This window comes from Aspergillus mulundensis (genome assembly GCF_003369625.1).
Source record: "Aspergillus mulundensis strain DSM 5745 chromosome Unknown scaffold_9, whole genome shotgun sequence".
Lineage (NCBI taxonomy): Eukaryota > Fungi > Ascomycota > Eurotiomycetes > Eurotiales > Aspergillaceae > Aspergillus > Aspergillus mulundensis.
Window position 1 is genome coordinate 783,358 of NW_020797897.1, and position 23,133 is coordinate 806,490.

The following is a 23,133-nucleotide window of genomic DNA, read 5'->3' on the forward strand; positions in this document are numbered from 1 at the left end:
ACCTTCGTCACTTGATACCATACCACGCGAAACCAAACCACCTACGTATACACCACCCGTCCTCCCAAAAAGCCAACTTTTATACAATACCCTCCCACCCACACTTGACTTAAATTTCCTCCTCCTTCCTCCTTCAACATGGCCGACTCGAACCCCCAATCCCCCAACCCCAAAGAAGAGTCCTCCGACAACGAGTCCCCCAACAACCAACAACAACAACAGCCCGCCCCCGAACAGGACGCCACCCCAGACAACAACAACAACAACCGCCAGCGCGAACAAGAGCCCAACGACTCCGACACAGAAGACATCCAACGTCCCGAAATGGAGCCCGAGCAGCAGAAGCCCCAGCGCCGCCGCCGCGGCCAGCCCCGTACGCAGCGCCGTCCCCGACGAGACCAAGGACAGGAGGGAGGCCCACTAGGCGGCCTCGGCGGCGTCGACCAAGCCGGCGACCTGGTCCAGAACACAGCGGGGAATGCAGTGAACGGGGTTACAGGGAGCGCGGGCAAGGCTGTTGGCGGGTTACTGGGCGGTAATAAGGGCGAGGAAGAAGAGAGCGGCGGTGGCGGCAAGGGCAGCGACGAGCAGCTGCGACTACGGCTCGATCTGAATCTGGACATTGAGGTCCAGCTCAAGGCCAAGATCCACGGTGATTTGACGCTCGGATTATTGTGAGTTGACCCCTTGCTTTCTTAGGCTTTTTTCTCGGGTTCGCGTTGGGTAGATATGCTGACTGACTGATCAGGAATTAGTGCATGATTCGTGTTGATCGATCTGATCTTCCTTGGCCTTGTTGTCTTCATGATTTGATTCACTGATAGCAACGCCGACTTGATGATGACTGCTGGTGCTTGGTCGCCGGTTTGATATGTGATGTCCACGAATTTGATGTACTTTGGCTTGATTTGGTCTTCGATGCTTTTTGCGGCGGATTGCTCTAGATCCATTGCGAATTTCCTTTACTTTTCTTCCGTTCGGATTTCTGTTACCGTTTAATCAGGCGTGCCATTTCTATCTTGATGGTTGCATTTCTTGTACTCTATGAGAGGGATTAATGATGCGACGCAACTCAATACATCCATATTCCAACACACCTCATATCTAGTAGCATGCCTCATCTCTATAGTAGCGAGATATCTATAATCCAGCGACACGCATCAGTCCGTATCCGAGCGTGACGATCACCGCAAATGACATCAGACTGGCGGGGATGCCCCGCGTGAAAAAGTGCCGCACTTGCAGGTATCGCTGGCCCGTCTGCGGCACTTCCGTCATAATGGCGGCTAGAACCATTGTTAGTTACACAGCACTAAGCCAGTCAAGGAATACATACTCATATTGGGGAAGCCACTCGTAGGCAGAGCCATGGCCACCGAGCACATTAGTGCGCTGGCCATCACCAGCAGATTGGGGTGTGGGTCGTCCATGCTAAGGCCGATTTGTCGAACGAGAGGGAGGATGATCAAGGCTGCGACAGTATGGGAGATGAACGTGGCAATGACCAGGATCAACGCCGAAAACACGATCAGCACTCCATATAGACTGAAGTGCTCGACCCGCGACCGAATGTCTTCTGCGAGGGTATGCAGCAGCCCAGAAGAAGTCACAGCCTTTCCAAGGCACAGTCCACCCGCAGCGAGAATGATGATGGTCCAGAGGAAATTGTTAAAATCTTCCTTGTTCAGAATTCCGGTTCCAAAAAACAGAACAATGGGAATGATGGCAATCACACCCATGTCTCCGAAAATATGCTCCAGCTGATGACTACCACACCACAAACTAATAGTGGTCAAAGTGACGATAGTAATGAAGTACTGGATACCGGAGAATTTATCCTTCAATGGCCGGATGGGTACAATGGTGGTATCTCGGCCGGGACGGAACGTAACCAAAAGTAGCACCCAGATCAACAAAATCGAGATGATGCAGACTGGGAGTGAGATGAAGAACCAAGTACCCCAACTGATACTGGGATACATGTTCTGGAGAGCAATGATGTTCTGCGGAGAAGCAATTGGCGACGCCGCGCCGCCGACGTTTGCAGCAAGAGCAATTCCAAGAACCAATGCTTTGGCAAAGCTGGAATCAGGAGAAAGGTTACGCAACAGAGGCTGCATATGTTAGTTGAGACCACTAATAGGCCGAAACCAAGGGTAGAGTCACAGACCTGGATAATCGAGTAGCAGAGAACTGGGGATGCTACATTACTAATCCACATGCTGAGAAACATGCTCACGAACATATTGGTAAGTAGTACAGCACGATGATTAGTACCGGCTTTGCTCAGTACAAACAATGCCATTCGCCGAGCAATGTCGTACTTGGAGAGCGCTGCCGCTATAGTAAACCCGCCTAGAAGCAGCATAATCACAGGGGTCCACATGGCGCTAAACACAACACCTGTGGCCTCTTTAGGCCCCAGGCGGTTGTACGGTTTCTGGTCCGACTTCATTATACCGAGCAATACGACGAGGAACGGAATAAGCAGCGATGTCACGAAAAGTGGGATCACTTCGGTGGCCCACAACAAGCTCACGAAAACGAGCATCGCCAGGCAGTTCTGCTGCTCTGGCTTCTCCATGATCGGGACCGAGAGCAGCACCACAAAGACAGCTAGTACAACGACAAGGGTCGCAAAGTTTGCACTCCAGAGCCATGTTGGAGCACTGATGACCCCGAAAGGTGTCCGGAGCCGCTTGCTCTGGGCTGCCTGCTCATCGCCCTGTCGACGCGCCGATGCAGGGTCCGCATCCCCCCCAAGAAGTGTCTGACGAAGACCAACATTGGCAGCTTGAGCTTTCCTTTCAATGCCAATCATCTCCCTCCACACGGTATTCCGCTCCCATACGACATGCTCTCTTAAATGCAAACGGAGCTCACGCCTAGCCAGAGTCAGATCGCCGGTTGTTATCAACTCGGCATACAAAGTCTCGATCTGATGAATATAACCCTCGACTTTCTCCATGGTCTGCGGTACGAAAGGATATGCGGGGGACACTTTGGAGTTCATGTAGTCTCGCCGGAGATTGCGGTATATGATCTTGTCGTACTTCTTCAAAGCCTTGGAGAACCCAGTCTTGTTCAGCTGGATATATGACTTGAGTCCGCAAAGAGTGACATAGACCGCAACGATCCGTTTCTTGAGGGAAGCTGCGGCGTTGTACAGATCCAGGAGCTTGGGATCGGTGAGTTGCTCGTTCTGGCTGCCGCGCCGAACGAACGGACCATACCTGGATTCTGCCCAGATTGAACTCCTCATATCTTCAGTACGGTCGTCATCAGAGGGACCAAAGTGGAAGGTGTGTGACTGGCCTAGCATGGGGCGTGTGGTAGGTCGCTCGTCATCGCTATCCTCGTCATCATCGGCAGCTGGTTCGCTTCCCATACTCTGGCGTCTACCTGGACCAAACTCGGCAGATTGGCCTTGGATAGAACCCGTGCTCACTCTCCGCCCCTTGTGCATGCTCTCGTGCATCGGGTTCATGTCGGCCCCGTCGGCCTTGGCTGTGTAATCTTCCGCATCTCTCATAACATCATCGACCTCTTCAAGAATTTCCGCTTCCTTATTCCGGTAGAAAGAACATATCTTGTCCAATTCCGCGTCGAGAGCCTGCTGAAATACCTTGTCGGGGTTCTGCGTGTCGTTAAGCAGAGGAGCGGACTCCGTGTCGGTGGCTTGCTCATTAGTTCGATGGGTTTGTTGTTCCAAAGTATATATCCTATTTAGAAAAGGCGCCAAATTAGCTGCCGCGGAGAGAACATCACACAAGCACGGTCCGAAACTTAACACAGAAAACGCGGGGAACGGGTGACAATGCGAGTAGCCGCTCCAAAGTTACAACGTACAGTTTTTTGAGATTGCTGTAGGCGATGTAATACGCGCTCCAGTCCGGAACCGCGTTGAATTGAATGCTGTGAGAGAACTTCATCTTGGAGGTTGACTCGCGGTCCTTGGCGTTTGCTGAACGGCGACGAAGAGCCTCTACCCAGTAACGGAGTTTGACTGGTTTGAGCCTGCGAAGAAGTCCTGTTCCCGGGTGTTGTTGTGAATGACCGGACGGATCGCGGTTGGTCTGAGGAGGGGTTTTATGGCCTCGTAGGCTGTGCTCTTGGGGTAGACTGCGTGGGGGCCTTGTGGTACGTGAGACGGGATACTCGACGAGTTCGATGTCTTGCGGAATTAGCGAAATCACGCCGTCGTGGTTAGCTGAGGCACTCGTCGCAGACGCGAAGGGTGCCACACCTCGTCTAGCTGCATTCGACGACACGGTGTGCTGTGGTACTGGTCGGTTGTCGGTTTCAATCGCTGGTCGGACGTGCGGCTCGATTGTGGAGTTCGGTCAGCAGGACAGGAGGTCAGCAGCCGGAACTCGAGTCAACGAGCATAGATATCGTCGAGAAAAGACCAGTATACTTCGGATACCTATAGAGACGGCGTAAACAGCATAGCTGAGGCTGGAGAGGTTGTCATTGAGTATTGAGTTCTGCCGCCTCTGATAGACCGCAACTAGGGTTGTACAATTTACCGTAAAGAATAATTCCTTACCCAAAATTGCTGACMGAGGTTMATTCATTACTGACGAAGTAATGAATCACGTGACATAAAAGTGGGTCTAAATTGACCAATAAGAGTGTAGCTTGGCGCTTAGCTTTTCTGCCAGCCAATTAGATGCGGGGATTCTTGGCTTTGCTGGCAGTCCTCTGCTCGATGATTCTGCCGCGGCGCTAACCCGATTAGGAGGCGGCAAGCCACGTGATTTTATTCTTTCGTCAGGAATCATTCCTTACCGAAAAAATCCTTAAATTTCGACTTTCCGTAATTACCGTCAACTATTTTGTCCATCCCTAACCGCAACTCTACCTAGTAGCCCACGGGGTCACCAAATCGGGCTTAGGCGTGTTCTTAGCCTCGGGCGCTTCTCTGCCTTGGCGAGCCCAGCGTACTTACATTTACTCCAACACTCCACATCCAAAGGCCTCACTCTTAACAATCAGTCCATAAAAGGAAGCGCGAAAAGTCTCGTCGTTTGGACCTGTCTCTCTTGTCTCTGACCAATGAAGGCATCTCTGAACTACCGTCCCATATCGCTCCCTGCTTTCACTCCTAACAAACGCTATACCCCGGGTGGCAGTTTTTAAAAGCGTCACAGCTTCTTCGGGATTCTCCTCTTCGGGCTTCTTGAGCGCAGAAATGGGACGGCATAACGATAGTTCTATCAACGCTAATGCTAAAGGAAAAAGTACTTGACTCATAATCGCTGATGATAGACTCGGCTCCGTCACTCTTCCCTGGGAGACATTCCATATCAAATACGGATGTTGAAAGGATTGGCTCTGATTGTTCGTGCCTCCAGGCTCCTTTGGGAATATGATATCCCGGGTTTTCCAGTGCTCGCGGAGCCAATTGCCATGAAATTGGAGCACTCTCCATGCCAGCCGTGTTGCGAGGCAGAGACGGCGCCGTTTCGTAATATAAAACCCTGGCACCCACGCGGCTACTGTCGACGACATAAGCAACTTTTCTAGTGATTGAGACTCGAGGTTCTTAATGTCGCTTCTTGTGATGAACACCATATGTTGTATTCAATTTGTATAGCTATGATGGCTATACAGATATATGGACATGTGTAAGTGCAGCTTCAACGCTCCTAGATATGGGTTACTGATCAGATATCAAGTGCCGATGTGATGATGGCCCGAAGTCGTACTGGCAGTCTATTTGTAAACAGTGCGGTCATGAGGCTTGCTTTGCATGTCCTGGTATGAACAAGTATTTATATCACGCACCTTTATACCAGGCTATTACTTTTGCCTGGCTATCCCACAGATTGGATAGTCAGCTGTCTCAAGCTTGCCCAAAGGCAGCCCCGTTCCAGCATCGAACTCCAGCTGAGCAGGAGACGGCAACTAGGGTATCTCCTAGTCCCGCGACAAGACCAGTGTCATAGTCAACTAGTGAACTTCAAGCAGATTCAAATTTTAACATGATATAGCAGACTATGAAAGCCGGCACTGGAGAGCCTACAATGCTGTCTACCACCGCTTTTTCTAGTACGAGATAAGGCAAAGCAAGGTCGTTATTAAGGCTATGGTCTCGTCCGACTCCCCGTCCGCATAACCTTTGAACCAAGCCTCTAGTGATATGAAGACTGGATCCTGTATCACAAGAAATAATCATCTGGAAAATAGACGCCAAAAATAACCGCTACTGAGTTCCACCAATGCTCGCCAAACTCTTCATCGTTATAGCCACTACCTACAAAAGCGGGTTATATACGCTATATAGCCATCGCAAAGATACTCCCGCATCCACCAAATTCCTTCCTGCCGTGTGCCAGCAACCGTGCCCAATACTCTCTCCCTACCCCCTCGGCTCCGTCTCCGAAGCGCCATCTCCCTGCTTCCAAATAACTGTCCCCTCATCCCCCTCAACCGTCGGATCAACCTGAATGATCTCCGTCACGTCCGCATTTCTCGTGAGCGCAGGATACTCCCACCCACCCCAAGCAAGGGTAGTCGGCATACTCGTCCCATCATTCTCCTGCTTCGTGAAGAAATACACCGTGCCCGATGATGCCGTCGCAAACGCCTGCGAGAGCCGCTTCTGGAACTGGTCCACCTTGGAATACGAGATCGGCGCCAACGCCGATGCCTGCGCTAGGTACCAGTCGTTGTCGACGATGTTGTCGAATGCCACGGCGCCGCGGCCGTCTGGCACATTCGAGCAGTACCATTGCTTAGCGAGGGGGATGGCGTTGCCGCCGTCTAGCCCGCTGTAGAAGAGGGAGTCGAGCGAGCCTACGGTGCCGTAGGACTGGATTTGCGCGACCAGGTCGTCGACGGAGGGGACTTCGCTGCTGCAGACGTAGACGGGCTCGGAGGCGCTGGTGTCGTCGTCGTCGTCGGAGGTCTTGCTGAAGGCGCATCCTCGCTTGGCTAGGTGGGCTGGGGGGATAAGATCACGGGGTGCGGGTGATAGCTGCTGGCCTGGCTCGACGAGGCTGCTAAGAGCCCGGTCTGGGATTGCGGCCGCATGACTAGTGGTGGTCCAGGTCAGGAGAAGAGACAGAAGGACCAGGAGGAACGAGAAGGGCGACTTCATCGTAGGCTGGTATAAAACGATATTATGACGGTACAACGAAATGCGGATATCAACTGAGTGAGTTCCAAGTCCTGGCGGACGGCATATTGGAGGGGAAGCTAGCTTTTAGATACATGGACAGAAAAGGCAGCGCGAGCGAGGTACACTGGTAAAGCGCGAGGAAATTCGTATGGACCAAAGCTGCTTGTTACTCCACCCCCCTCCGTTAGTACTTCCCTGCTCCGTTCATACACAAGCCCAATATTTCCGGATCTTGACCTTGCTCAGCCAATTCCACAGCCGTCTTCCCCTCCGAATCCTTCGCGAGAGGATCCGCATGAAACTTTTCAAGCAAAACCCTCACCATCTGCCGGTCCTTCCGTCGAACAGCCAAATGAAGGACTGGCCCCGGCGTTAGGCCTCTCCCTTGGTCCGCCGGCTGAACAGCATTGATATCCACCACTTTCCTCTTTTGCACGAGAAGCTCCAGGATATCCACGCGGCGATTTCGGACAGCAGCAAAAACCGCATCCGTTCCTGTAACGGATGCTCCGTGATCTAAGAGTAGGTCCATCATCGCGCATGATCCGGTCCCCGCCGCAGCAACCACTGCGGGCCGATGGTTGATCTGGCATCCATTGGGGTCCAATCCATCAGGGCCCGCGAGGAGAAACGAGGTCAGCCGGAGATTGTTTCCCAGAATGGCCCATGCTAGCGGGGGACCCATGTGGCCTAGGTGCATAGTTCGAAGCGCCGGATCATGGCGGCAGAGTAGCTCAAACGCCGGGACTCGTTCGGGGCTGAGCGCGTCCAGGATGACCGTTCTGTCCAGATGCGCTAGTGGGTTCTCCTCCTCGTCGTATGGGAATAGCCGCGTCAGAAGGTAAGCGAGAACGTCCAGCTGCATGGCTTGGATTGCTGTTTGGAGGAGGATCGTTGTCGGGGGAAGTTGGTCCTGTTGAATGGCGGCGTCAATGGTAGGAATCAGCTCATTGAGCTTTCCGTCCGTGATCAAAGCTATTATCATTCTCTCCATGTTGTGTGCTGACCGGTTGTGAACTCGGGATAACGGTTCGTATAATTCTCGACGAAGGAAGCCATGTGGGAACTGGGAAGGGGTAGGCCTAAATGTAATTAGACGCCTTGCCAAATCATCTGACCTGATCGCACCATGATCCATCTTCTGAGATCCACAAAGCTGCCGTCGTGTACAGAGTAGGCATAGAGTGCGGTATTTCCGGGATTGATGAGTTCTTATGACTGTTGGACCTGCATGTGTTGTAGTTTGTACAGGAAAGTGTTTCCCGAGTCCGACCTCAGGCACAGTGGCCATGCGTGATAAGGTGATAGAAGATGATGTCTTTGAGGTTCACAGGATAGATACTCTTGGGGGCATCGCCGTGGAGTTGAACCGTATTCCTCGGAAGGCTGTCGAAAATGCCCGGGCATTGGATGATCCCCAGATCTCGTATTCAAATCTCGGGAATAATGTCTCAGGGGTCAGGGCCACATTATTCCTCCTCAATGCTTTATTGCTCACCGATTGCCACGAAGCTCAAGCTAATGCGAAGCTAAACAAGCATCGGGCGACGCGCCCTAGCCGGGGTGCAATCCTGCGGCCCACTCCCCACTCAACTTCAACTACTCCTCCCCTCCGTTCTCCGGAGCTCTAACCATGTTCAGCTTGTTCTTATGCCATGTCTTTGACAAAATATACCTCGCGAGATTGGGAGCTACTTATATTGGGGAATATGTAAGTACTATTTCTTCTCAGAGTTATCCAGTCTGGCTTGTCTTCTTCCATCATCCACTGAGCTACACAAAGGAAAAGCTGCTAGTCGCAGCTATTGTCGGCAAAGATGCTCCTGGGACTCGCTTCAATCTTGCTAACGCTCACTGGTCGGGCTGCAGCGACTGCTTGTTCTGCAGATAGCCCATGCTCAGAGGGTTGCTGCTCCTCCGTCTCCAATGTCTGCGGCTACGGGCCTTCGTACTGTGGCGATACTTGCATAGCCGCTGCCAGCACGAACGGTACCTGCTCGCAGCTCTCCGAATGCGATCCAGGTGTTTACCCGGGATACGGAACGACTTGGGGTATGTTGAAGTCTCAGGAAGGGTAGACATGGGGAACTCAGCTTACAATGAAATATAGGATCCGAATATGCCGAGGCTGAGACATGTCCTCTCAATGTTTGCTGCAGTGAATATGGCTTTTGTAAGTTGTCATTGCCACAAATACTGGATTATGCTCGAACATGTCGTTGACCTCTATGGTATCAGGTGGAACGAGCAGTGACTTCTGCGGAAGCACAACCTGGGACGAACCCTCGTGCTCAGGGTCTTCTTCTACTGGCCGCGCCATTGGGTATTATGAAGGATGGAACCTTTATACTTATTCATGTCTGCGTATGCTAGTCCCTTATACGGCTTTGAAGGATATCACTGACGTACTCTGCAGAAATGACTCCGGAACAGGTATGACAGCATATTAGACAGGGTGACCCCTCGATCAACCTTGTGCTAATCAGGGCATAGATTCCCGTTGGCGCTTACACCCATTTGAACTTTGCCTTCCTGTACATCGATCCCGACACATTTGAAGTTACTCCCATGGACTCCCAGCAGGTGGATTTATACAGCCGTTTCACGGCCCTAAAGGACTCATCCCCAGGCTTAGAAACATGGATCTCAGTCGGAGGATGGGCCATGAATGACCCAGGCTCTACGCAGACAACCTTTTCCGAACTCGCGGCATCAACGTCTGCTCAGACTGCCTTCATAAATTCTTTAAAGTCTTTCATGGATGAGTATGGGTTTGATGGTGTGGATATTGACTGGTGCGTGTGGCACTTACATGCCAGACGCTCACCGAATGCTAAATGAGATGTAATAGGGAATATCCCGGTGCCTCTGACCGCGGCGGAATCTCAGCCGACTACGACAACTTCGTGACTCTGCTCCAAAATGTCCGCAGTGGATTGGGTAGCAGCTACGGTTTATCCCTTACCCTGCCGACCAGCTACTGGTATATGCAGTACTTTGATATCGTCAACATCGCGAAAACAATTGATTGGGTATAATCTAATATGTCATTCCTTGCAGTCGAGGGCATTGCTGACTTTTAACAGTTTAATGTGATGACTTATGACATTTATGGAACGTGGGACGCCACCGTCGCGGACATCGGAGCTTATGTCTACGCCGATACAAATCTCACCATGATTCGCAAGGGTCTGGAGTTGCTGTGGCATAATGATATTGACCCAAGCATGGTTAATATTGGTTATGGATTCTATGGACGCAGTGCGTTTACCACAACCCCAGCTCCATCTGATAGTACATTGTCAACTAAACCTCTCATCCAGGCTACACGCTCAGCGATGCCTCATGCTCAGACACAGGGTGTCCCTTCAGCGCCGGAGGTATGTTCAACGGATCCTGTCGCTAGGTTGATGTTATACTGTGGCGAAGTGGCTAACGTAGTTTCGTGACCAAGGGAATGCTGGCCCCTGCACAAACACCGAAGGCATGCTGTCTTACTCCGAGATCAAGGAAATCATTACAGACTCCAGTCGGGGTGCCACTGTCACTTTAGACTCCGAAGCAGCCGTGAAGATTGCCGTATTCGACAATGACCAGTGGGTTGGATATGACGATGCCGAGACGCTCCGCATGAAGCAGGAATTCGCCGACTCGGTGTGTATTGGCGGGTAGGTGCTTTCAATCAATCTTATCCACAAGCGAGGCTCGACTAACTTGTATGCCTCATCTTCAGATTCCTCACCTGGGCTGTTGATCAGGATAACACCGGGGCCCTGTCTGGTAAGTTGAGATTGGAGTTGGACATTCGTATTTTGGCATCCGGGACCGAGACTGACCCATGACCAGGAGGGGTATCAAACGTCACCGATCTATATCCGCAGACAAACAGCAGTGGTGTGGGCGGAGAAGTCTACATCGGACCTAGTCTCTGGACCAACGATACCCAGGAAGTTGCTTGTGCGCCGCCTTGTACATTTATTTTGCCTCCGCATTCTCTCTCAACAAGCTCCGTCGTCACCTGGCCAGCGTTCACGACCTCCGTGCTGGTAAGTAACGAAGGAGGTGAGATTACCAGCAAGGAAACGGTGATCTCTGTTGAGCCCTTTACCATTACCGAGATACCCTTCTGGCCGGTCACGGTTGTGGAAACGAATACTCTTCCTGCAACAATCCAACCCGAACAAAGCGTCATGCCCCCACGAATGACAATTGTCCTTCCTGGCTCGGAGACTCTGTTCCCTGTTACGGATGCGTCGTCTACCACAGCAGCCACGTCCACGTCTACAATCGCCACTGGCCAGACGAGCTCAGGCTCAGGCTCAGGTACAACGTCGTCATCTGTATCCACGCCGGCTGCCGTGCAAACAGGCATCACGTCGGGCTGTACAGAATTCTACAAAGCAGAGACCGGAGACAGCTGTTGGTCTATATCTCAAGATTATGGTATCTCGCTAGATGACTTTTACGACTGGAACCCGGCCGTGGGTGATGATTGTGCCGGGTTATGGCTCGATGAGTACTACTGTAAGTCTGTCAATTCACCGTGGATTGATAAATAGAGCTAACCATCCGGCCCACCTAGGCGTTGCAACTTCATCGTTAAACCCTTCAACTACCAGCTCAACCTCCAGCTCAACCTCCAGCTCAACCTCCAGCTCAACCTCCAGCTCAACCTCCAGCTCAATCATCCTGGGCGTGATACCAACTTTCTACTCTACGTCTCACAGCGTGGTCATTCAGCCGCAGCCAACAGTCTCCCAAATCCTCCCCTCTAGTCTCGTACCCCCCGTGAGCTATTCCACCGGGACTCCTCCCAGCAGTGATGGTTGCGGCTCGGACAGTAGCAGCTCCGGATGTGGAAGCCTGGACTGCATCCTATTTGGCTGCAATGGCGGTTGCGGCATCTTTGGGTGTGATGGTGGTTGTGGAATTGGATTCTGCGGGGGCGGATGTGGACTGGACGGCTGCGGTCCGGGTTGTGGTGATGGTGAGTTACCCTCGTACCTGGTCAATGATGCCTTCAACCACAGCTAGACATGGTGGTAAATACTAACACAGGCGTACCTAACAGGCGACTGTGATAATGAAGGTGGTGGCGGCGGAGAAGGTAGCGATGACGACGACGACGACGACGACGACGACGACGACGACGATGATGATGATGACGACGACGACTGCACCTCCAGCCAGACCGCAGACATCTGTACGGTGTATGTGAGTAGTTCATCCGTCACGAAGGAGTCATCATGGAGCACAACTACGACTGTAAGTACTGTTGAGCCTGGCCGCCAAATCTGAAAGCCACTGGCTTGCCAACACCTACTTACATTTATAGACGCTCTGCTACACCACGGCAGGCTGCTCCGTCGACGCATCCACCACGACCACTACGCTCTCCACCACCGCAGCAGCATGTGCCCTTCCCACCATCGCCTCCAACTTCCCCTTTGCCTTCGGCACCGACGGCCCCATCCTCACCTCCATCACGAGATCGCTCTCCGAATCCATCATCATGACTACCGATGCTCCTACGAGCAGCACAACTAAGAGTTCTAGTGGCAGCGGCTCATCGTCCACCACCAAGAGCGACGACAACGACTCATCCTCAACTAGCAGCACCAAGGGCGACGACAGCAGTAGCTCGTCAACCACATCCAAAGCCACAAGCACGAGCACGAGCACCTCCAGCTCCAGCCCCTCCGTGCCGAGCAACTACTACGAGCTCAACCTCTACTCCGACGATTCCTGCGGAGACTTTGTCATTACCGCGGAAGGCAGCTCCGACAACGAGTACTCAGTGGGCTGCCAGCCCTGGGACACAGAAGGGGTGTACAACAGCGTGAAGCCGTACTTTGACGACTCGCTGTTCTCCATCACCGTGTACAAGGGGAGTAGCTGTGACTCGGACGAGACGGTCGAGTTGAAGACGTCGGGGAAGTGCTATGATGTCAGTTTTGCAGATGAGAATGGGTCGTTCAAGATTGAAATTTTGTGAGGTGGACATGGTACATTGCTATATGGTGCAATGGTGGTGGTGACAGATCCGTATAGTATGGTAGGTAACCAGGATGAAATTGTATAGAAGGTATGCGTTATACCTGCTAAATCCGTCGACATATCAAGGAATAAAAATGAGACACAACATAATAAGGGTATGTATTCTCGCGGACAAGGTGTCTAAGCGAGGAGTAGAGTATTGGGCGCATGACAAACAGCAGCCTGGGAAGAAAGAGTACAAAGAATTTAAAAAGCCACACTGCGCCTAATCTAGGATGCAACAAGAACCTGGTTTGCGTTGCGACATCAAATAGAAGGAGCCTCCCAAGAGTCACGCCGAATCTTCATCAGCGCAGATTGCTTATGAGGGAATGTAACCTCTCCGTCTTTGTAAAACCCTGCGTTCTGAAGATAGCTAATTATCCTAGGATTATGTTAGCATGTGACTCTAGCAAGTGAGTATAGCAGGCAGCTTACTTCGTATTGTCCACCCTCGGCTCCAACATCACAGTCTGAGTACGCATATCCGCCAACCAACAGAAATGTACCAGCGAGCTAAGCCAGGCAGAAACCCGATGCGGGCCACGGAATTCCTGCTCGCCCACAAGGACATGAATTCCTCGGTCATGGTTATCAGCACCCCCAATCAGCGATCCCAAGGGATCTTCCTTGACCCAGTAGATCTCAAAGTAGCCGAACGGCTGCCCATCCCAGCAACCAATTACCGGGAAACTGTGCTTCTTGGAGAGATTCTGGCGCAGGAATTCTTCCTGATGGGAGATCGGGCCGGCCTCGCCCCATGCTGCATTGACGCGCGGCTCGTTCATCCATTTGTGCAGATACTCCAGGTCCGAGGGGGTCTTTGAGGTGGGATTTGACTGCTCTGTCGTTGAGGGTCTATAATTTTGTGAAGGCAGATACGGGACGCGGAAGGAGAGGTACTGTCCTAGACTCGGAATATAGCGGATATAGAAGACCTCGCCCTGGTGCGGCGGCTTCTGTCGAATGGGGTGCCGCACACCATTTGTAAATGTGAACTGAGACGGCGGAGGCGGGAAGAACGTTGGGATATGGCTATGCGATGCAAATGGCCCTTCACTAGGCGTGTAGCGACCCGACGCAGAGCCTGCAGACTGCGGGCGAGCATTCGGATCGTTCAGATACAAGCTCTCCCGCGTCGGAGAGGCAATCCGACCAAACGGCCCGGAACCCCCAATTGAGTGCGCAAAAGACTGCGGGCTTAGCGTAAACAGGTACAACCGCGGATCAAGCTGCCAGAAGCTGCGCCGGCTAACGAACATATGCGACCAGGTATCTCTGTTGTCTGGATCGGGGCCAACAGTGGAATCGTCGCACGCGATCAGCCCCATGCGCTCTAGCTTCGGCAGCACATTGCGGCCCGTGAAGATACCCTCGCGCCGGATACTCACCCGCCAGTCGCCCTTTGGCTTTCCCGAGGCAGGGGTGTTTGCCGACGCCGCAGTATACAATTGAAGCTCTGGTTCGCGCTCGTGGAAGTACCAGTACAGCGTGACCCACAGCATCATGGCGATCTGCCGAGTGGGGGAAATGACAGGCTTGTAGTCGCTGTCTGGCGGGTTCACGATATACGAGATATACAGCTCATCGCCGGACAGTGTAGGCCCTGTGAAGCGGGTGACCTGTGTTCGGTCTGCGCCCAGTCGTGCTCGGCCGCGCTCATCGTCGGTCCCCTCTCCGTCAGGAAGCTCCTCGGGCTGGCGTCGCGTCCCAAGGACAACATTCCACCCAGGTAGTAAGAGCGAACTGCGCTGGTTCAAATTGGTAGACTTGAAGTTGAATCCTCCGAACACCGGGGTGATGGAGAAGGACTGGCCGTTGGGCAGCTGGGTGGAGCGCGCGGGCATGTTGGAGATGTGCGCTGAATGTGATCAATGTACGGCACGAGAGGAGTAGGGCCTGCCTAGGAGTCTTAAATAGATATAGAATGCAAAGTAGAAGAGGAAAAAGAAAAGCGCCGGCGACGGCTCCTGCATGCGAGTAGTCGGTCAACCTGCAGGTGATAGTGGGATGATTTTATGGTGCCCCTCAGTCGGAGCGGGCGAGCATCGCGTGCGCGCAGAAACAAGGAAGTAATTGGACTCCTGGGGGCTTTCTAGGGTAAAAGAGACTTCAGCGGAGTCTACTAGCCTTCTGGACGGTCTCATGGCCGTGTATTTATCTGCGCTTGCAGGGTGGGAGGAGGGCAAAATAGTTGGGTGATGCTTGATGTCATGCCAGCCTTTCTCCTTTGGGCGGTGTCACGTTGCTCGTCCGCAAATCATCAGCCTCAGAGATCCGATTACTCCTACAGTCTCACAGTATCAACAAATATGAATTCTCTGAATGGCCACGGCCTATCTAAATGAAATCTAGAGCTGATTTAGAATTCCTCCACTGTCGTGCCGATCTTTCTGGCCCTCGCAAGCTCGACCAACTCGGTTCCAGTGACCAGATCCATCAGGCCCAACCCCACGCCCTTGAATATCACGTTCCCTCGCTCAACCCATTCGCGCAGGTGCTTTTCGTCGGCTGCCGAGTTCGAGCCCTTCGCGGAATCCCGCACCATCAGCAGCTCGCCGATCTCCACTACCTGGTTGGGCTTGACCTCTGCCTGGATCAACTCGCCGGCCTCCTTCATCGCCGCATCGAGGCTGTCGACAACGACAATGCCACTGCGCTGGACATGCTTGTGGAAGTGGCGATGTGGCGGTGACACGGTGACCTCCTCTCTCAGGATATCCGGGTGTAACTCTGTCATGTTCGGCTTGTATGATCCAATGGCGCTAATCAGGCGACCCTTTCGTCGTCCTTCCTTTGAGGTGAGAAGCTCCGCCGGGAAGAGCGGTACATGCGACGGCGTACAGCAGAATATGGCGTCTGCCTTGTTGATCGCGTCGTGGAGGATCCGGTTGTACTCCCCAAACTCGCTGCTGACAGCGGAGAACTTGACATCCCCCCGCCAGCTAGCATTCTCTGCCGAATAGATCTCCTGGAGAAGCCTGGCAGCTCGCTCGAACGACCGGTTGACAATGAACACCCGCTTGATATCCTCCCCTCGTAGGATGACAGCCAGTCGAATGTGCCAGTAAGCCTGCTTGCCCGCACCAAACACCACCAGTGTGCGCACCTTTTTGCGCTTGTTGAATATCATCGTTGTCGTCAGCGCCGTGCGGAACGGCGTCAGCTCCTCCGCATTTATCAGCCCAAACGGCAGACTATCATCATCATACAGCGTAACACTCCCCTTGGGCGAAGTATCCCGCGACCCAGCCCCAGGCCACGCCCCCATAGTTTGCGACACCCCTCCCCCAATAGGTTTCTTGTCCACAGACGCCACAGGCAGCGGATCACTATCGCCGCTAGACGAAGACGTACTGAGCGACCGTTCCGCCGCCGCATCCTCTTGCGACGATATCGACAACTCGCTCATATCCGACGAAACCGAGGACATGGAACTCCGATTTCCGGGTTCGTTCGAACCCGACGTGAACCTCTTAATCCCCCGCAGGTCTTCCCCCGATTCCACCTCACACCCGGGTTTGCTCTCTTTATCCTGTAACGAGATAACCTTCATCCCAATCGCCCTCCGCGTGCTAGACGGCATGAAGATCGTCGTGCGTCCGCACTGCCTCGTCACGGCTGTCCGCCGCGGCTGCAGCGTAGCCGCGCATCCGGAATCTTGGTTTCCGATGGAGTAGTCGCGAAGAGCGTTTCCGAGATTCTGCTGGATCGATATGATCTGATCGCGGGTTAATGAAGCGAGGAGGGAGCGGAGCTGCGCTCCTGAGAGGATAGTGATCGGCATGACGGCGTCTTTCTTCTTGGACGGGCGTTAAGGCAGGACGTATATGGAAGTTGCGCAGTGAGCGATGGCGACGAGGTGAGTCAGTCTTATATACGCCAGAGTCCAGACACAAGCGGCTCCGCGGCGGCGATAACGAATCTGAGACCGTCCGGGAAGTATATTAGTACCGCAGTAGTAAGCTGAAAGTCGGCCGGAGGTAAGCGAGCGCGGGGATTCGGAGATAGGTATAAGACAGTGGCGAATAACGTTTCCCAAGTCAAGGTTGCAGGCGATGACCGTTCCCGTCCATGTATGCGCCCGATGGAACTCTGTTGGTCGAAGTAGACCGGATGGAGGATAAGGATAAGGGTACGAGTGCGTGTGTTTCATCTTGGACTCGGAGAAAGCGGTTGTCTTATGGTGGAGTAGAGTATGACGACAGCGGTTGGATCAAGGCGGGGCTGTCAACGTCGAGATATCCATGGTGCAATCGAGCAACGTCTGGAAACTCTAACACCATGAGATTGAGATCACAAGTTGATGGATAGGAGCTTTTCAGGCCAACTTTCATGTGCCGGTCCTGCCGGAAGCCGGGATGTTCGAGGCCAAAGCGAGGGCAAAGTCGAGACCGCCACATTCCGCCCGCATTCTTATCGCCGATTGCGATACCAGCGGCCGACTTCGGACGCCGGAGTCATCTTCTAGAACACTTTTCATAGACTTCAGAATTCGTATCCAGATGGTTTGATTCATATATAGCATATTACATACATCAATCGTATCTTCCGATTCACCGACCAAACAGCCAAAACCCAAAGAACTTAGCACAAATAAACACGACCCAAACGCCGCCTGAATGCAATGTAAGGGCCGAGCCAACATATGAAACGAGACAGAACAGAACGAAATCTTGCCAAAAGTCTGGGTATTGGATATGAAACCAATTTTGAGCAATAAGCACGGGTATTAAGATGTTCTAGATGTTGATTGGTGTAGGGCTAATTTCCTTAGCGTGTTTGCGAGGCCAGCTCAGAGATCAAACAGCGTCTGGAAATGCATGTCGGGCGATGATGGATTGTGAGTGGTTGAAGAGGGTTTGTTGGAGACGAGCGCCCAGACCAGGGGTTGTTCGGTCTAAACGCGAGGCCGCATGCGGTGGCCCATATAGGAGCCTGTCGCTGACGCCAAGAACCGCGCCACAAAGCCGCTGCTGTTGGAGTGGCCGCTCATTCGCATTTTCTTGCTCGGCTGCTGCAGTCCAATCTCGTCGCCTTTTGCCATTGCCACGTCCGAGGGAAGAGGCAGCATCATTGTGCCGGAGGGGATGTGGATGTATCCACTGCCGCTCAGACCTGGGCTGCGCGATGCATCAACCACCTGGATGTCCTGGTCCATGCTGTTGTATGAGCTAGACGGGCGCAGGCTAGCCGGGGTGTTGCTCCTTGTGCTGGGGGCGACGCTGGACGAACGAGAGCAGAGCGTGGGCACGGTTTCCGTCCGTGATAGACCGGGGACTTCCTGAGCGGATGGAGGAGAGACTGAGATGCGACTGCGGTTTGAGGGACGACGGCGGGGAGGGTAAGGCTGGTACCGGTCGGTATCGGGTGCCGATGCAGCAGCATCGCTTTGCAGGCTTGAGGACGATGACATTGAAGAGAGTGATGCGGAGGACTGGGGGCTTGGAGGAAGTCGGCGGCGGGCCTCTAGACGAGCCTCTAGCTTCTGGCGACGCAGACGGCAGGCTAAGAGTTCCGCCGAAGCTTGAAATCGGTGCCATTCCCGGGGCTGGTGCATCTTCGCTTCCCGTTGTTGGAGGCGGTGGCGGATCGGGGCGAGGAAGGGCTCCAAGTGAAGGAAAAGGTCTGCCTCGTTGACGCGGGTGTCCCAGTCCAGCAGGAACAGAAGTTGGCGCTCCATAAGGTTGACCTCTGGGAGTGAAAAGCTGAAGCCCTCATAGCCCTTGACGACGGTGTACCTGGCCCAGTGCTTGTTCTTAGGGCTGGAGTCGTTCAAGTTCTTAGCGGCCAAGATGAGCGAGGCAAGAAATATCCGGTGGACAGTGCAGCGCATGCCCTTTGCTACAGGGGGTAGGCGGGAACGCAGACGGGCGAGGTAGACCAGGGTTGTCATCAGCGTCGGCACCTGGACCTGGGAGCGAGTGACCAGGGATGTGATGAAAGCTTCAACGGACGGCAACATGGGATACTGCTGATCGGCAGCATCCATGGGCGGAGTGCTGGGAGGTGTATGTTGGCCATGCGCATGTTGTGTGGTTGTCACATGGGACTCGCAGCGGATGACCCGTGCAGCTTGTTGAGCCAGATGAGCAACCATATCCCGGGAGACGGGCTGGGCGATGAACTCTTGCAGCGCTGCTCGGTTGAAATCCATGATGGTGGAAGATGTGATATTGTGAGATAAGAGGATTAGGAGTGAATGGTGGAAGACAGACGCCGGCGGCACGAAGAGCGAGACGACAAAGTTATGAGTCGACGGTGGTACGTAGATGCCAGGCAAAAGTTTCCTGAATGTTCCCCAGCGTAAAGAATGTGGGATAAAGTCGTCCTGCCAGCAGGATAAAAAAATGCGGTCGTTGTCCTGTCAACTGAGAATACTATTGTCCGGGACGAGCAGTGAGACACAAAATAGGCAGGGTGAGACACCGTCAATGCAATGCAATAATTAAATAGATAGATAGACAGAGAGAGAAGCCTAGGGAGCGTGAGGCAGCACAGATAAAAGGAAAGGCGAGCGACAGGAGAAGACCACTGCACCAAAGAGCTCAGGAATGGGGACTGGGATTGGAATGATGACCAAGATCTCGTGCGATTGCCTCCTGATATAAGTAGTATCAAGCAGCAGTCCAGCACCGTCAGGAGTTGCAGGCGAGAACGAAAAGGCTGGACTGCAAGGGCCAAACCAAGTGGCCCAACCCAAACGCGCGACCTACATGCCTGGTCAGTCCCTGTCTCCATACCTACAGGGCTATCGTAGCAGTTGGCGCGCGCGAGCCCAGGATCGTGGATGATTGGCAGAAGCGCTCGCTCAATCAGATGCCAAACATGCACGCCCAAGGCAAGCAAGGGCGAATCATCCCCTTCCTACGCGTTGGACCTGCAACACCTGCGACACGCCCCTGGGGAGCGTCCCATGGCCAGAGTTCGCTCGGAATGGAACCCAGCGTGCCCATCGCTTGCCTTTCTCTGAAACTCGACGGGTTCGCCTGTGGCTGGAGAGTTCAGCTTGACTCGACTCGAGCGATCGAATCGATCGGCTGCGGGCGCCGGGAGGGATGCATGTAAGCGCCCAGGCACCGCATGTCTATTCCTCTCCGCACTGGCGGCTGCTATTCTTGTCTTGTCGATTGTTGGTGTTGGTCTGCGCTTCTGAATAATGTCAAGTGTCAAACATCTATGATGAACCGTGTCAGACTCCTCAGTGATCAGTACTCATGATGTGCTCTCTCCACCGCGCGGGAGGAACAATCTCCCTGTCAGCTGTCAAGGAACCGCTCAGGAGCTAGAATCCCTCCGACAGGGGTGCTGAAACGCGGCGCGTAAGTGGTAGAGTGCATTCCCACCTCCACGAGTTCATCGTTATGGAGGGTGTACGTAGTACCATTCTGAGTCAATGCCTGGATTCTTCGCGTTGAATCAATGCTCCGTAAATTGTCTGATCAGCGTTTGTTATTCGAGTTCATTCTCAAAAACACCTGCACGTGATGATTGTGGCCGTTTTAGGCTGAGGACCGCCGCTTTAATCGCTTACAGATCTATACAGCATCTACATCTTCCAGGACTCGGTGCAAGGCTTCCACGCAATTCTTGAGCTTGCTAGCTTTAGAACAATTATCCTTTATCCCTATGGCTTCAAAGCTCATGCAGCCTCGTTTCGTACTCATTACGTTTATGGCTTGATGATCATTCCCAACGGCGCTTGGCTAGAGCAGTTTCGGCGCTTAGAGAAACATGAACATTCCCCAGCGTTTCTAAGTAAAGAACAACAGTCAATCCTCTAGTAAGCGCGCGAGTCACTCGCTTGGTCGCTTGGTGGAACTCGAGGGCACATCTAAGAGGCAGCTATTTTCGCTGCGTAGCCGCCGGACTGCGTCAGAATCGGACTTGGTCGCTCGACCCAGTGAAGCGCTTAGGACGACAAGGTTCTATTTTGAGCTCGATTATTCCGTATTTAGGCTGCAAACGTCCTTAAGCGCCGTGCAACGGGTCAAGATCAAACGATAGCGAATACATTGATAAACAAAACACCTATAGATACACACCATCCACTCTCCACACCACAGATCACCTCAGGTGCCATGGTTCCTATTCTTGACACAGGCTAAGATAGGCAACACCTTTATGAGATGGAGACAGAGTAAGAGGAAACAGTGAACGTGGCGTCAGAGCCAGTGAAAGGCTCAGTACCGGCCTGCACGTTGGTCAGGTACTGGCTGGTCGACAGGCCTTGGTTCTCGACGAGGTAGTTGATGAAGTCCATCAGATCCGCCGAGAAGCTTTCGGTGGTGGATGAGGCGACGAAGCTGTACACCTGCATGCTTCCGTTGGGGCCCGAGTACAGGTCCCAGGTGACGCCGCCAAGGGTCACGCTCGCGATGGAAGAGCCGGTTGAGGAGATGGGTCCAGCACCGCCCAGAGCTGCCAGCCAGATCATGATCTCGTTCTCAGAGTCTCCGCCGGCGCTGGAGCTTGTGAAGAGGTCGTAGGCCACGTCGGCCACGATGTCGGTGGTGGAGTACCTATCACAAACTGTTAGGACGCGGAAGCATGACAGCGATGGAATTTGAAGACTTACGACCACTCCCAGGTAGATGGGATCGAGCTCAGGCTGCTCAGCTGAGTTGAGGTGAACTGGTAAGCAACGTTGGCGAAGCTCTTCACGCTGGACGAGCCACCAGACCAGCTCCAGCTGGTGTGCCAGGAGATGCTGTCACCGTTGGCAGAGTCGACACCAGTGCATTGCGAACCGCTGTCGGCATTGTCCTGACCCCAGAGGTTGTTGTACACAATGAAGTTACCCTCGGTGGCGGTGTCATACTGGCCGCAGAAGTCGGAACGGCGAGTGAACATGTTGGAGGAGGGAATCGAGGCAGCCGAGGCCAGAGAGGCCAGAGAAAGAGCAAGCAACTTCATGTTGTCAGAGTGAGATGGTTATCGAGACGAAGATTCTTTGGTTTGGATGTCACAGCAGAAAGCTTGGTTCTCATCCTGGGCAGTCTGCTATTTATCTTCCTCAGGCCTACAGCTCCCATGCTGCGAACCGAAACGCATCAGGTATATTAAGTCGGGTGTATCTCCCAACTTGGTGTGTCTGTCGTCACCATGGTCCAGTTTTCTTCAGGAGTCTGGTTTCGGCATTCCTGCATCCCATCAATCCCAAGCGAAGAAGTTATGAAGTGCGGAGTCAGGACGACGAGGAGTCGATGACCGCCGGGGCAAGAGGGCCATGGTCACCCGCCACGACCACGTTGATGGCCTTTGATAGGCGCTGTCAAACCAAAAGGGGTGCCATTTAATACGGTTCCTGAATCTTTTGGGACAAGGCTCGGGGATCGGCACGCCCAAGGATGCTGGTGCCGAGTCAGTGTGGTACTTGCATTCTGCACGCTGCTGTAGACTCCGGCGGGGGGAACTCGAACAGGTCAATCTTATTCTAGTCAAGCGACTCAAGCCATACTATGTTCAAAGCCTGGTTCTGATCATTCGCCTGATCATTCTGTGCTCGACTCCAATAAAAACAAGATCCGGGTACACCGGGCTGGTGGAGCGAGTCAGCCCCTCTGCTTCAGCATGAATGCCATGAAACAAGCTTCCACTGACAGAGCGGGACGGTGGGACAGACGCAAATAGATGCAGCGGGGCTAGATCAAAGATTCTAGAAGGCCGAGTCAAGATATCGAACAGATGTTTTGCGGAAGAGAGTATTATGGGCTATGGCAGAAGAAAGGGTTTTTGTTCGACGATTAGTCGTGTGGCCCTGGTGCCTGAGGCATTAAGTTGAATAGTTTCATGATAGGACTAGCTTGATTCTCATGAAGAGCCTGTTTCTATAAAGAACTGATTCACATAGGAACAAGAAGCAGCGGTATAATCAGGTTATAGGTAATGGTTCAACCGCTCCAGGGGCTGAACCCGATGTTCCCCTCCCACCGAGACCTCCCACCGTAACCCTAACCAGTAGTTTACTC

The 23,133-nt window shown here is 53.1% G+C and overlaps 8 protein-coding genes across 8 annotated transcripts; 2 read left to right on the plus strand and 6 right to left on the minus strand.

The window, feature by feature from the left end:
• Positions 1–138: 138 nt before the first annotated feature.
• DSM5745_08107 (uncharacterized protein) lies at positions 139–755 on the plus strand (the record flags this gene model as incomplete). Its single annotated transcript, XM_026750123.1, has 2 exons — positions 139–674; positions 749–755. The coding sequence occupies 2 exons, from the start codon at positions 139–141 to the stop codon at positions 753–755; spliced, it is 543 nt and encodes a 180-aa protein (XP_026601127.1).
• A 385-nt stretch (positions 756–1,140) lies between these two features.
• Positions 1,141–4,389, minus strand: DSM5745_08108 (putative plasma membrane phosphate transporter Pho87; the record flags this gene model as incomplete). Its single annotated transcript, XM_026750124.1, has 5 exons — positions 1,141–1,286; positions 1,337–2,114; positions 2,171–3,722; positions 3,850–4,325; positions 4,384–4,389. The coding sequence occupies 5 exons, from the start codon at positions 4,387–4,389 to the stop codon at positions 1,141–1,143; spliced, it is 2,958 nt and encodes a 985-aa protein (XP_026601128.1).
• A 1,975-nt stretch (positions 4,390–6,364) lies between these two features.
• On the minus strand, positions 6,365–8,120 carry DSM5745_08109 (ankyrin repeat domain-containing protein; the record flags this gene model as incomplete). The annotated part of the gene is made up of 2 exons (XM_026750125.1): positions 6,365–7,040; positions 7,318–8,120. 2 exons carry the CDS (start codon positions 8,118–8,120, stop codon positions 6,365–6,367), a joined length of 1,479 nt encoding a protein of 492 aa, XP_026601129.1.
• An 823-nt stretch (positions 8,121–8,943) lies between these two features.
• On the plus strand, positions 8,944–13,121 carry DSM5745_08110 (putative class V chitinase; the record flags this gene model as incomplete). Its single annotated transcript, XM_026750126.1, has 13 exons — positions 8,944–9,178; positions 9,237–9,299; positions 9,365–9,490; positions 9,543–9,559; positions 9,620–9,921; positions 9,978–10,158; positions 10,213–10,506; positions 10,568–10,794; positions 10,860–10,906; positions 10,973–11,650; positions 11,709–12,113; positions 12,198–12,391; positions 12,462–13,121. 13 exons carry the CDS (start codon positions 8,944–8,946, stop codon positions 13,119–13,121), a joined length of 3,429 nt encoding a protein of 1,142 aa, XP_026601130.1.
• A 308-nt stretch (positions 13,122–13,429) lies between these two features.
• DSM5745_08111 (GNAT family N-acetyltransferase) lies at positions 13,430–15,009 on the minus strand (the record flags this gene model as incomplete). The annotated part of the gene is made up of 2 exons (XM_026750127.1): positions 13,430–13,547; positions 13,601–15,009. The coding sequence occupies 2 exons, from the start codon at positions 15,007–15,009 to the stop codon at positions 13,430–13,432; spliced, it is 1,527 nt and encodes a 508-aa protein (XP_026601131.1).
• Positions 15,010–15,524: 515 nt separating this feature from the next.
• On the minus strand, positions 15,525–16,949 carry DSM5745_08112 (putative proline utilization protein PrnX-like; the record flags this gene model as incomplete). The annotated part of the gene is made up of 1 exon (XM_026750128.1): positions 15,525–16,949. One exon carries the CDS (start codon positions 16,947–16,949, stop codon positions 15,525–15,527), a length of 1,425 nt encoding a protein of 474 aa, XP_026601132.1.
• Positions 16,950–18,062: 1,113 nt separating this feature from the next.
• On the minus strand, positions 18,063–19,319 carry DSM5745_08113 (cyclin family protein; the record flags this gene model as incomplete). The annotated part of the gene is made up of 1 exon (XM_026750129.1): positions 18,063–19,319. One exon carries the CDS (start codon positions 19,317–19,319, stop codon positions 18,063–18,065), a length of 1,257 nt encoding a protein of 418 aa, XP_026601133.1.
• A 1,965-nt stretch (positions 19,320–21,284) lies between these two features.
• xgeA (putative endoglucanase) lies at positions 21,285–22,078 on the minus strand (the record flags this gene model as incomplete). The annotated part of the gene is made up of 2 exons (XM_026750130.1): positions 21,285–21,684; positions 21,741–22,078. The coding sequence occupies 2 exons, from the start codon at positions 22,076–22,078 to the stop codon at positions 21,285–21,287; spliced, it is 738 nt and encodes a 245-aa protein (XP_026601134.1).
• Positions 22,079–23,133: the final 1,055 nt, after the last annotated feature.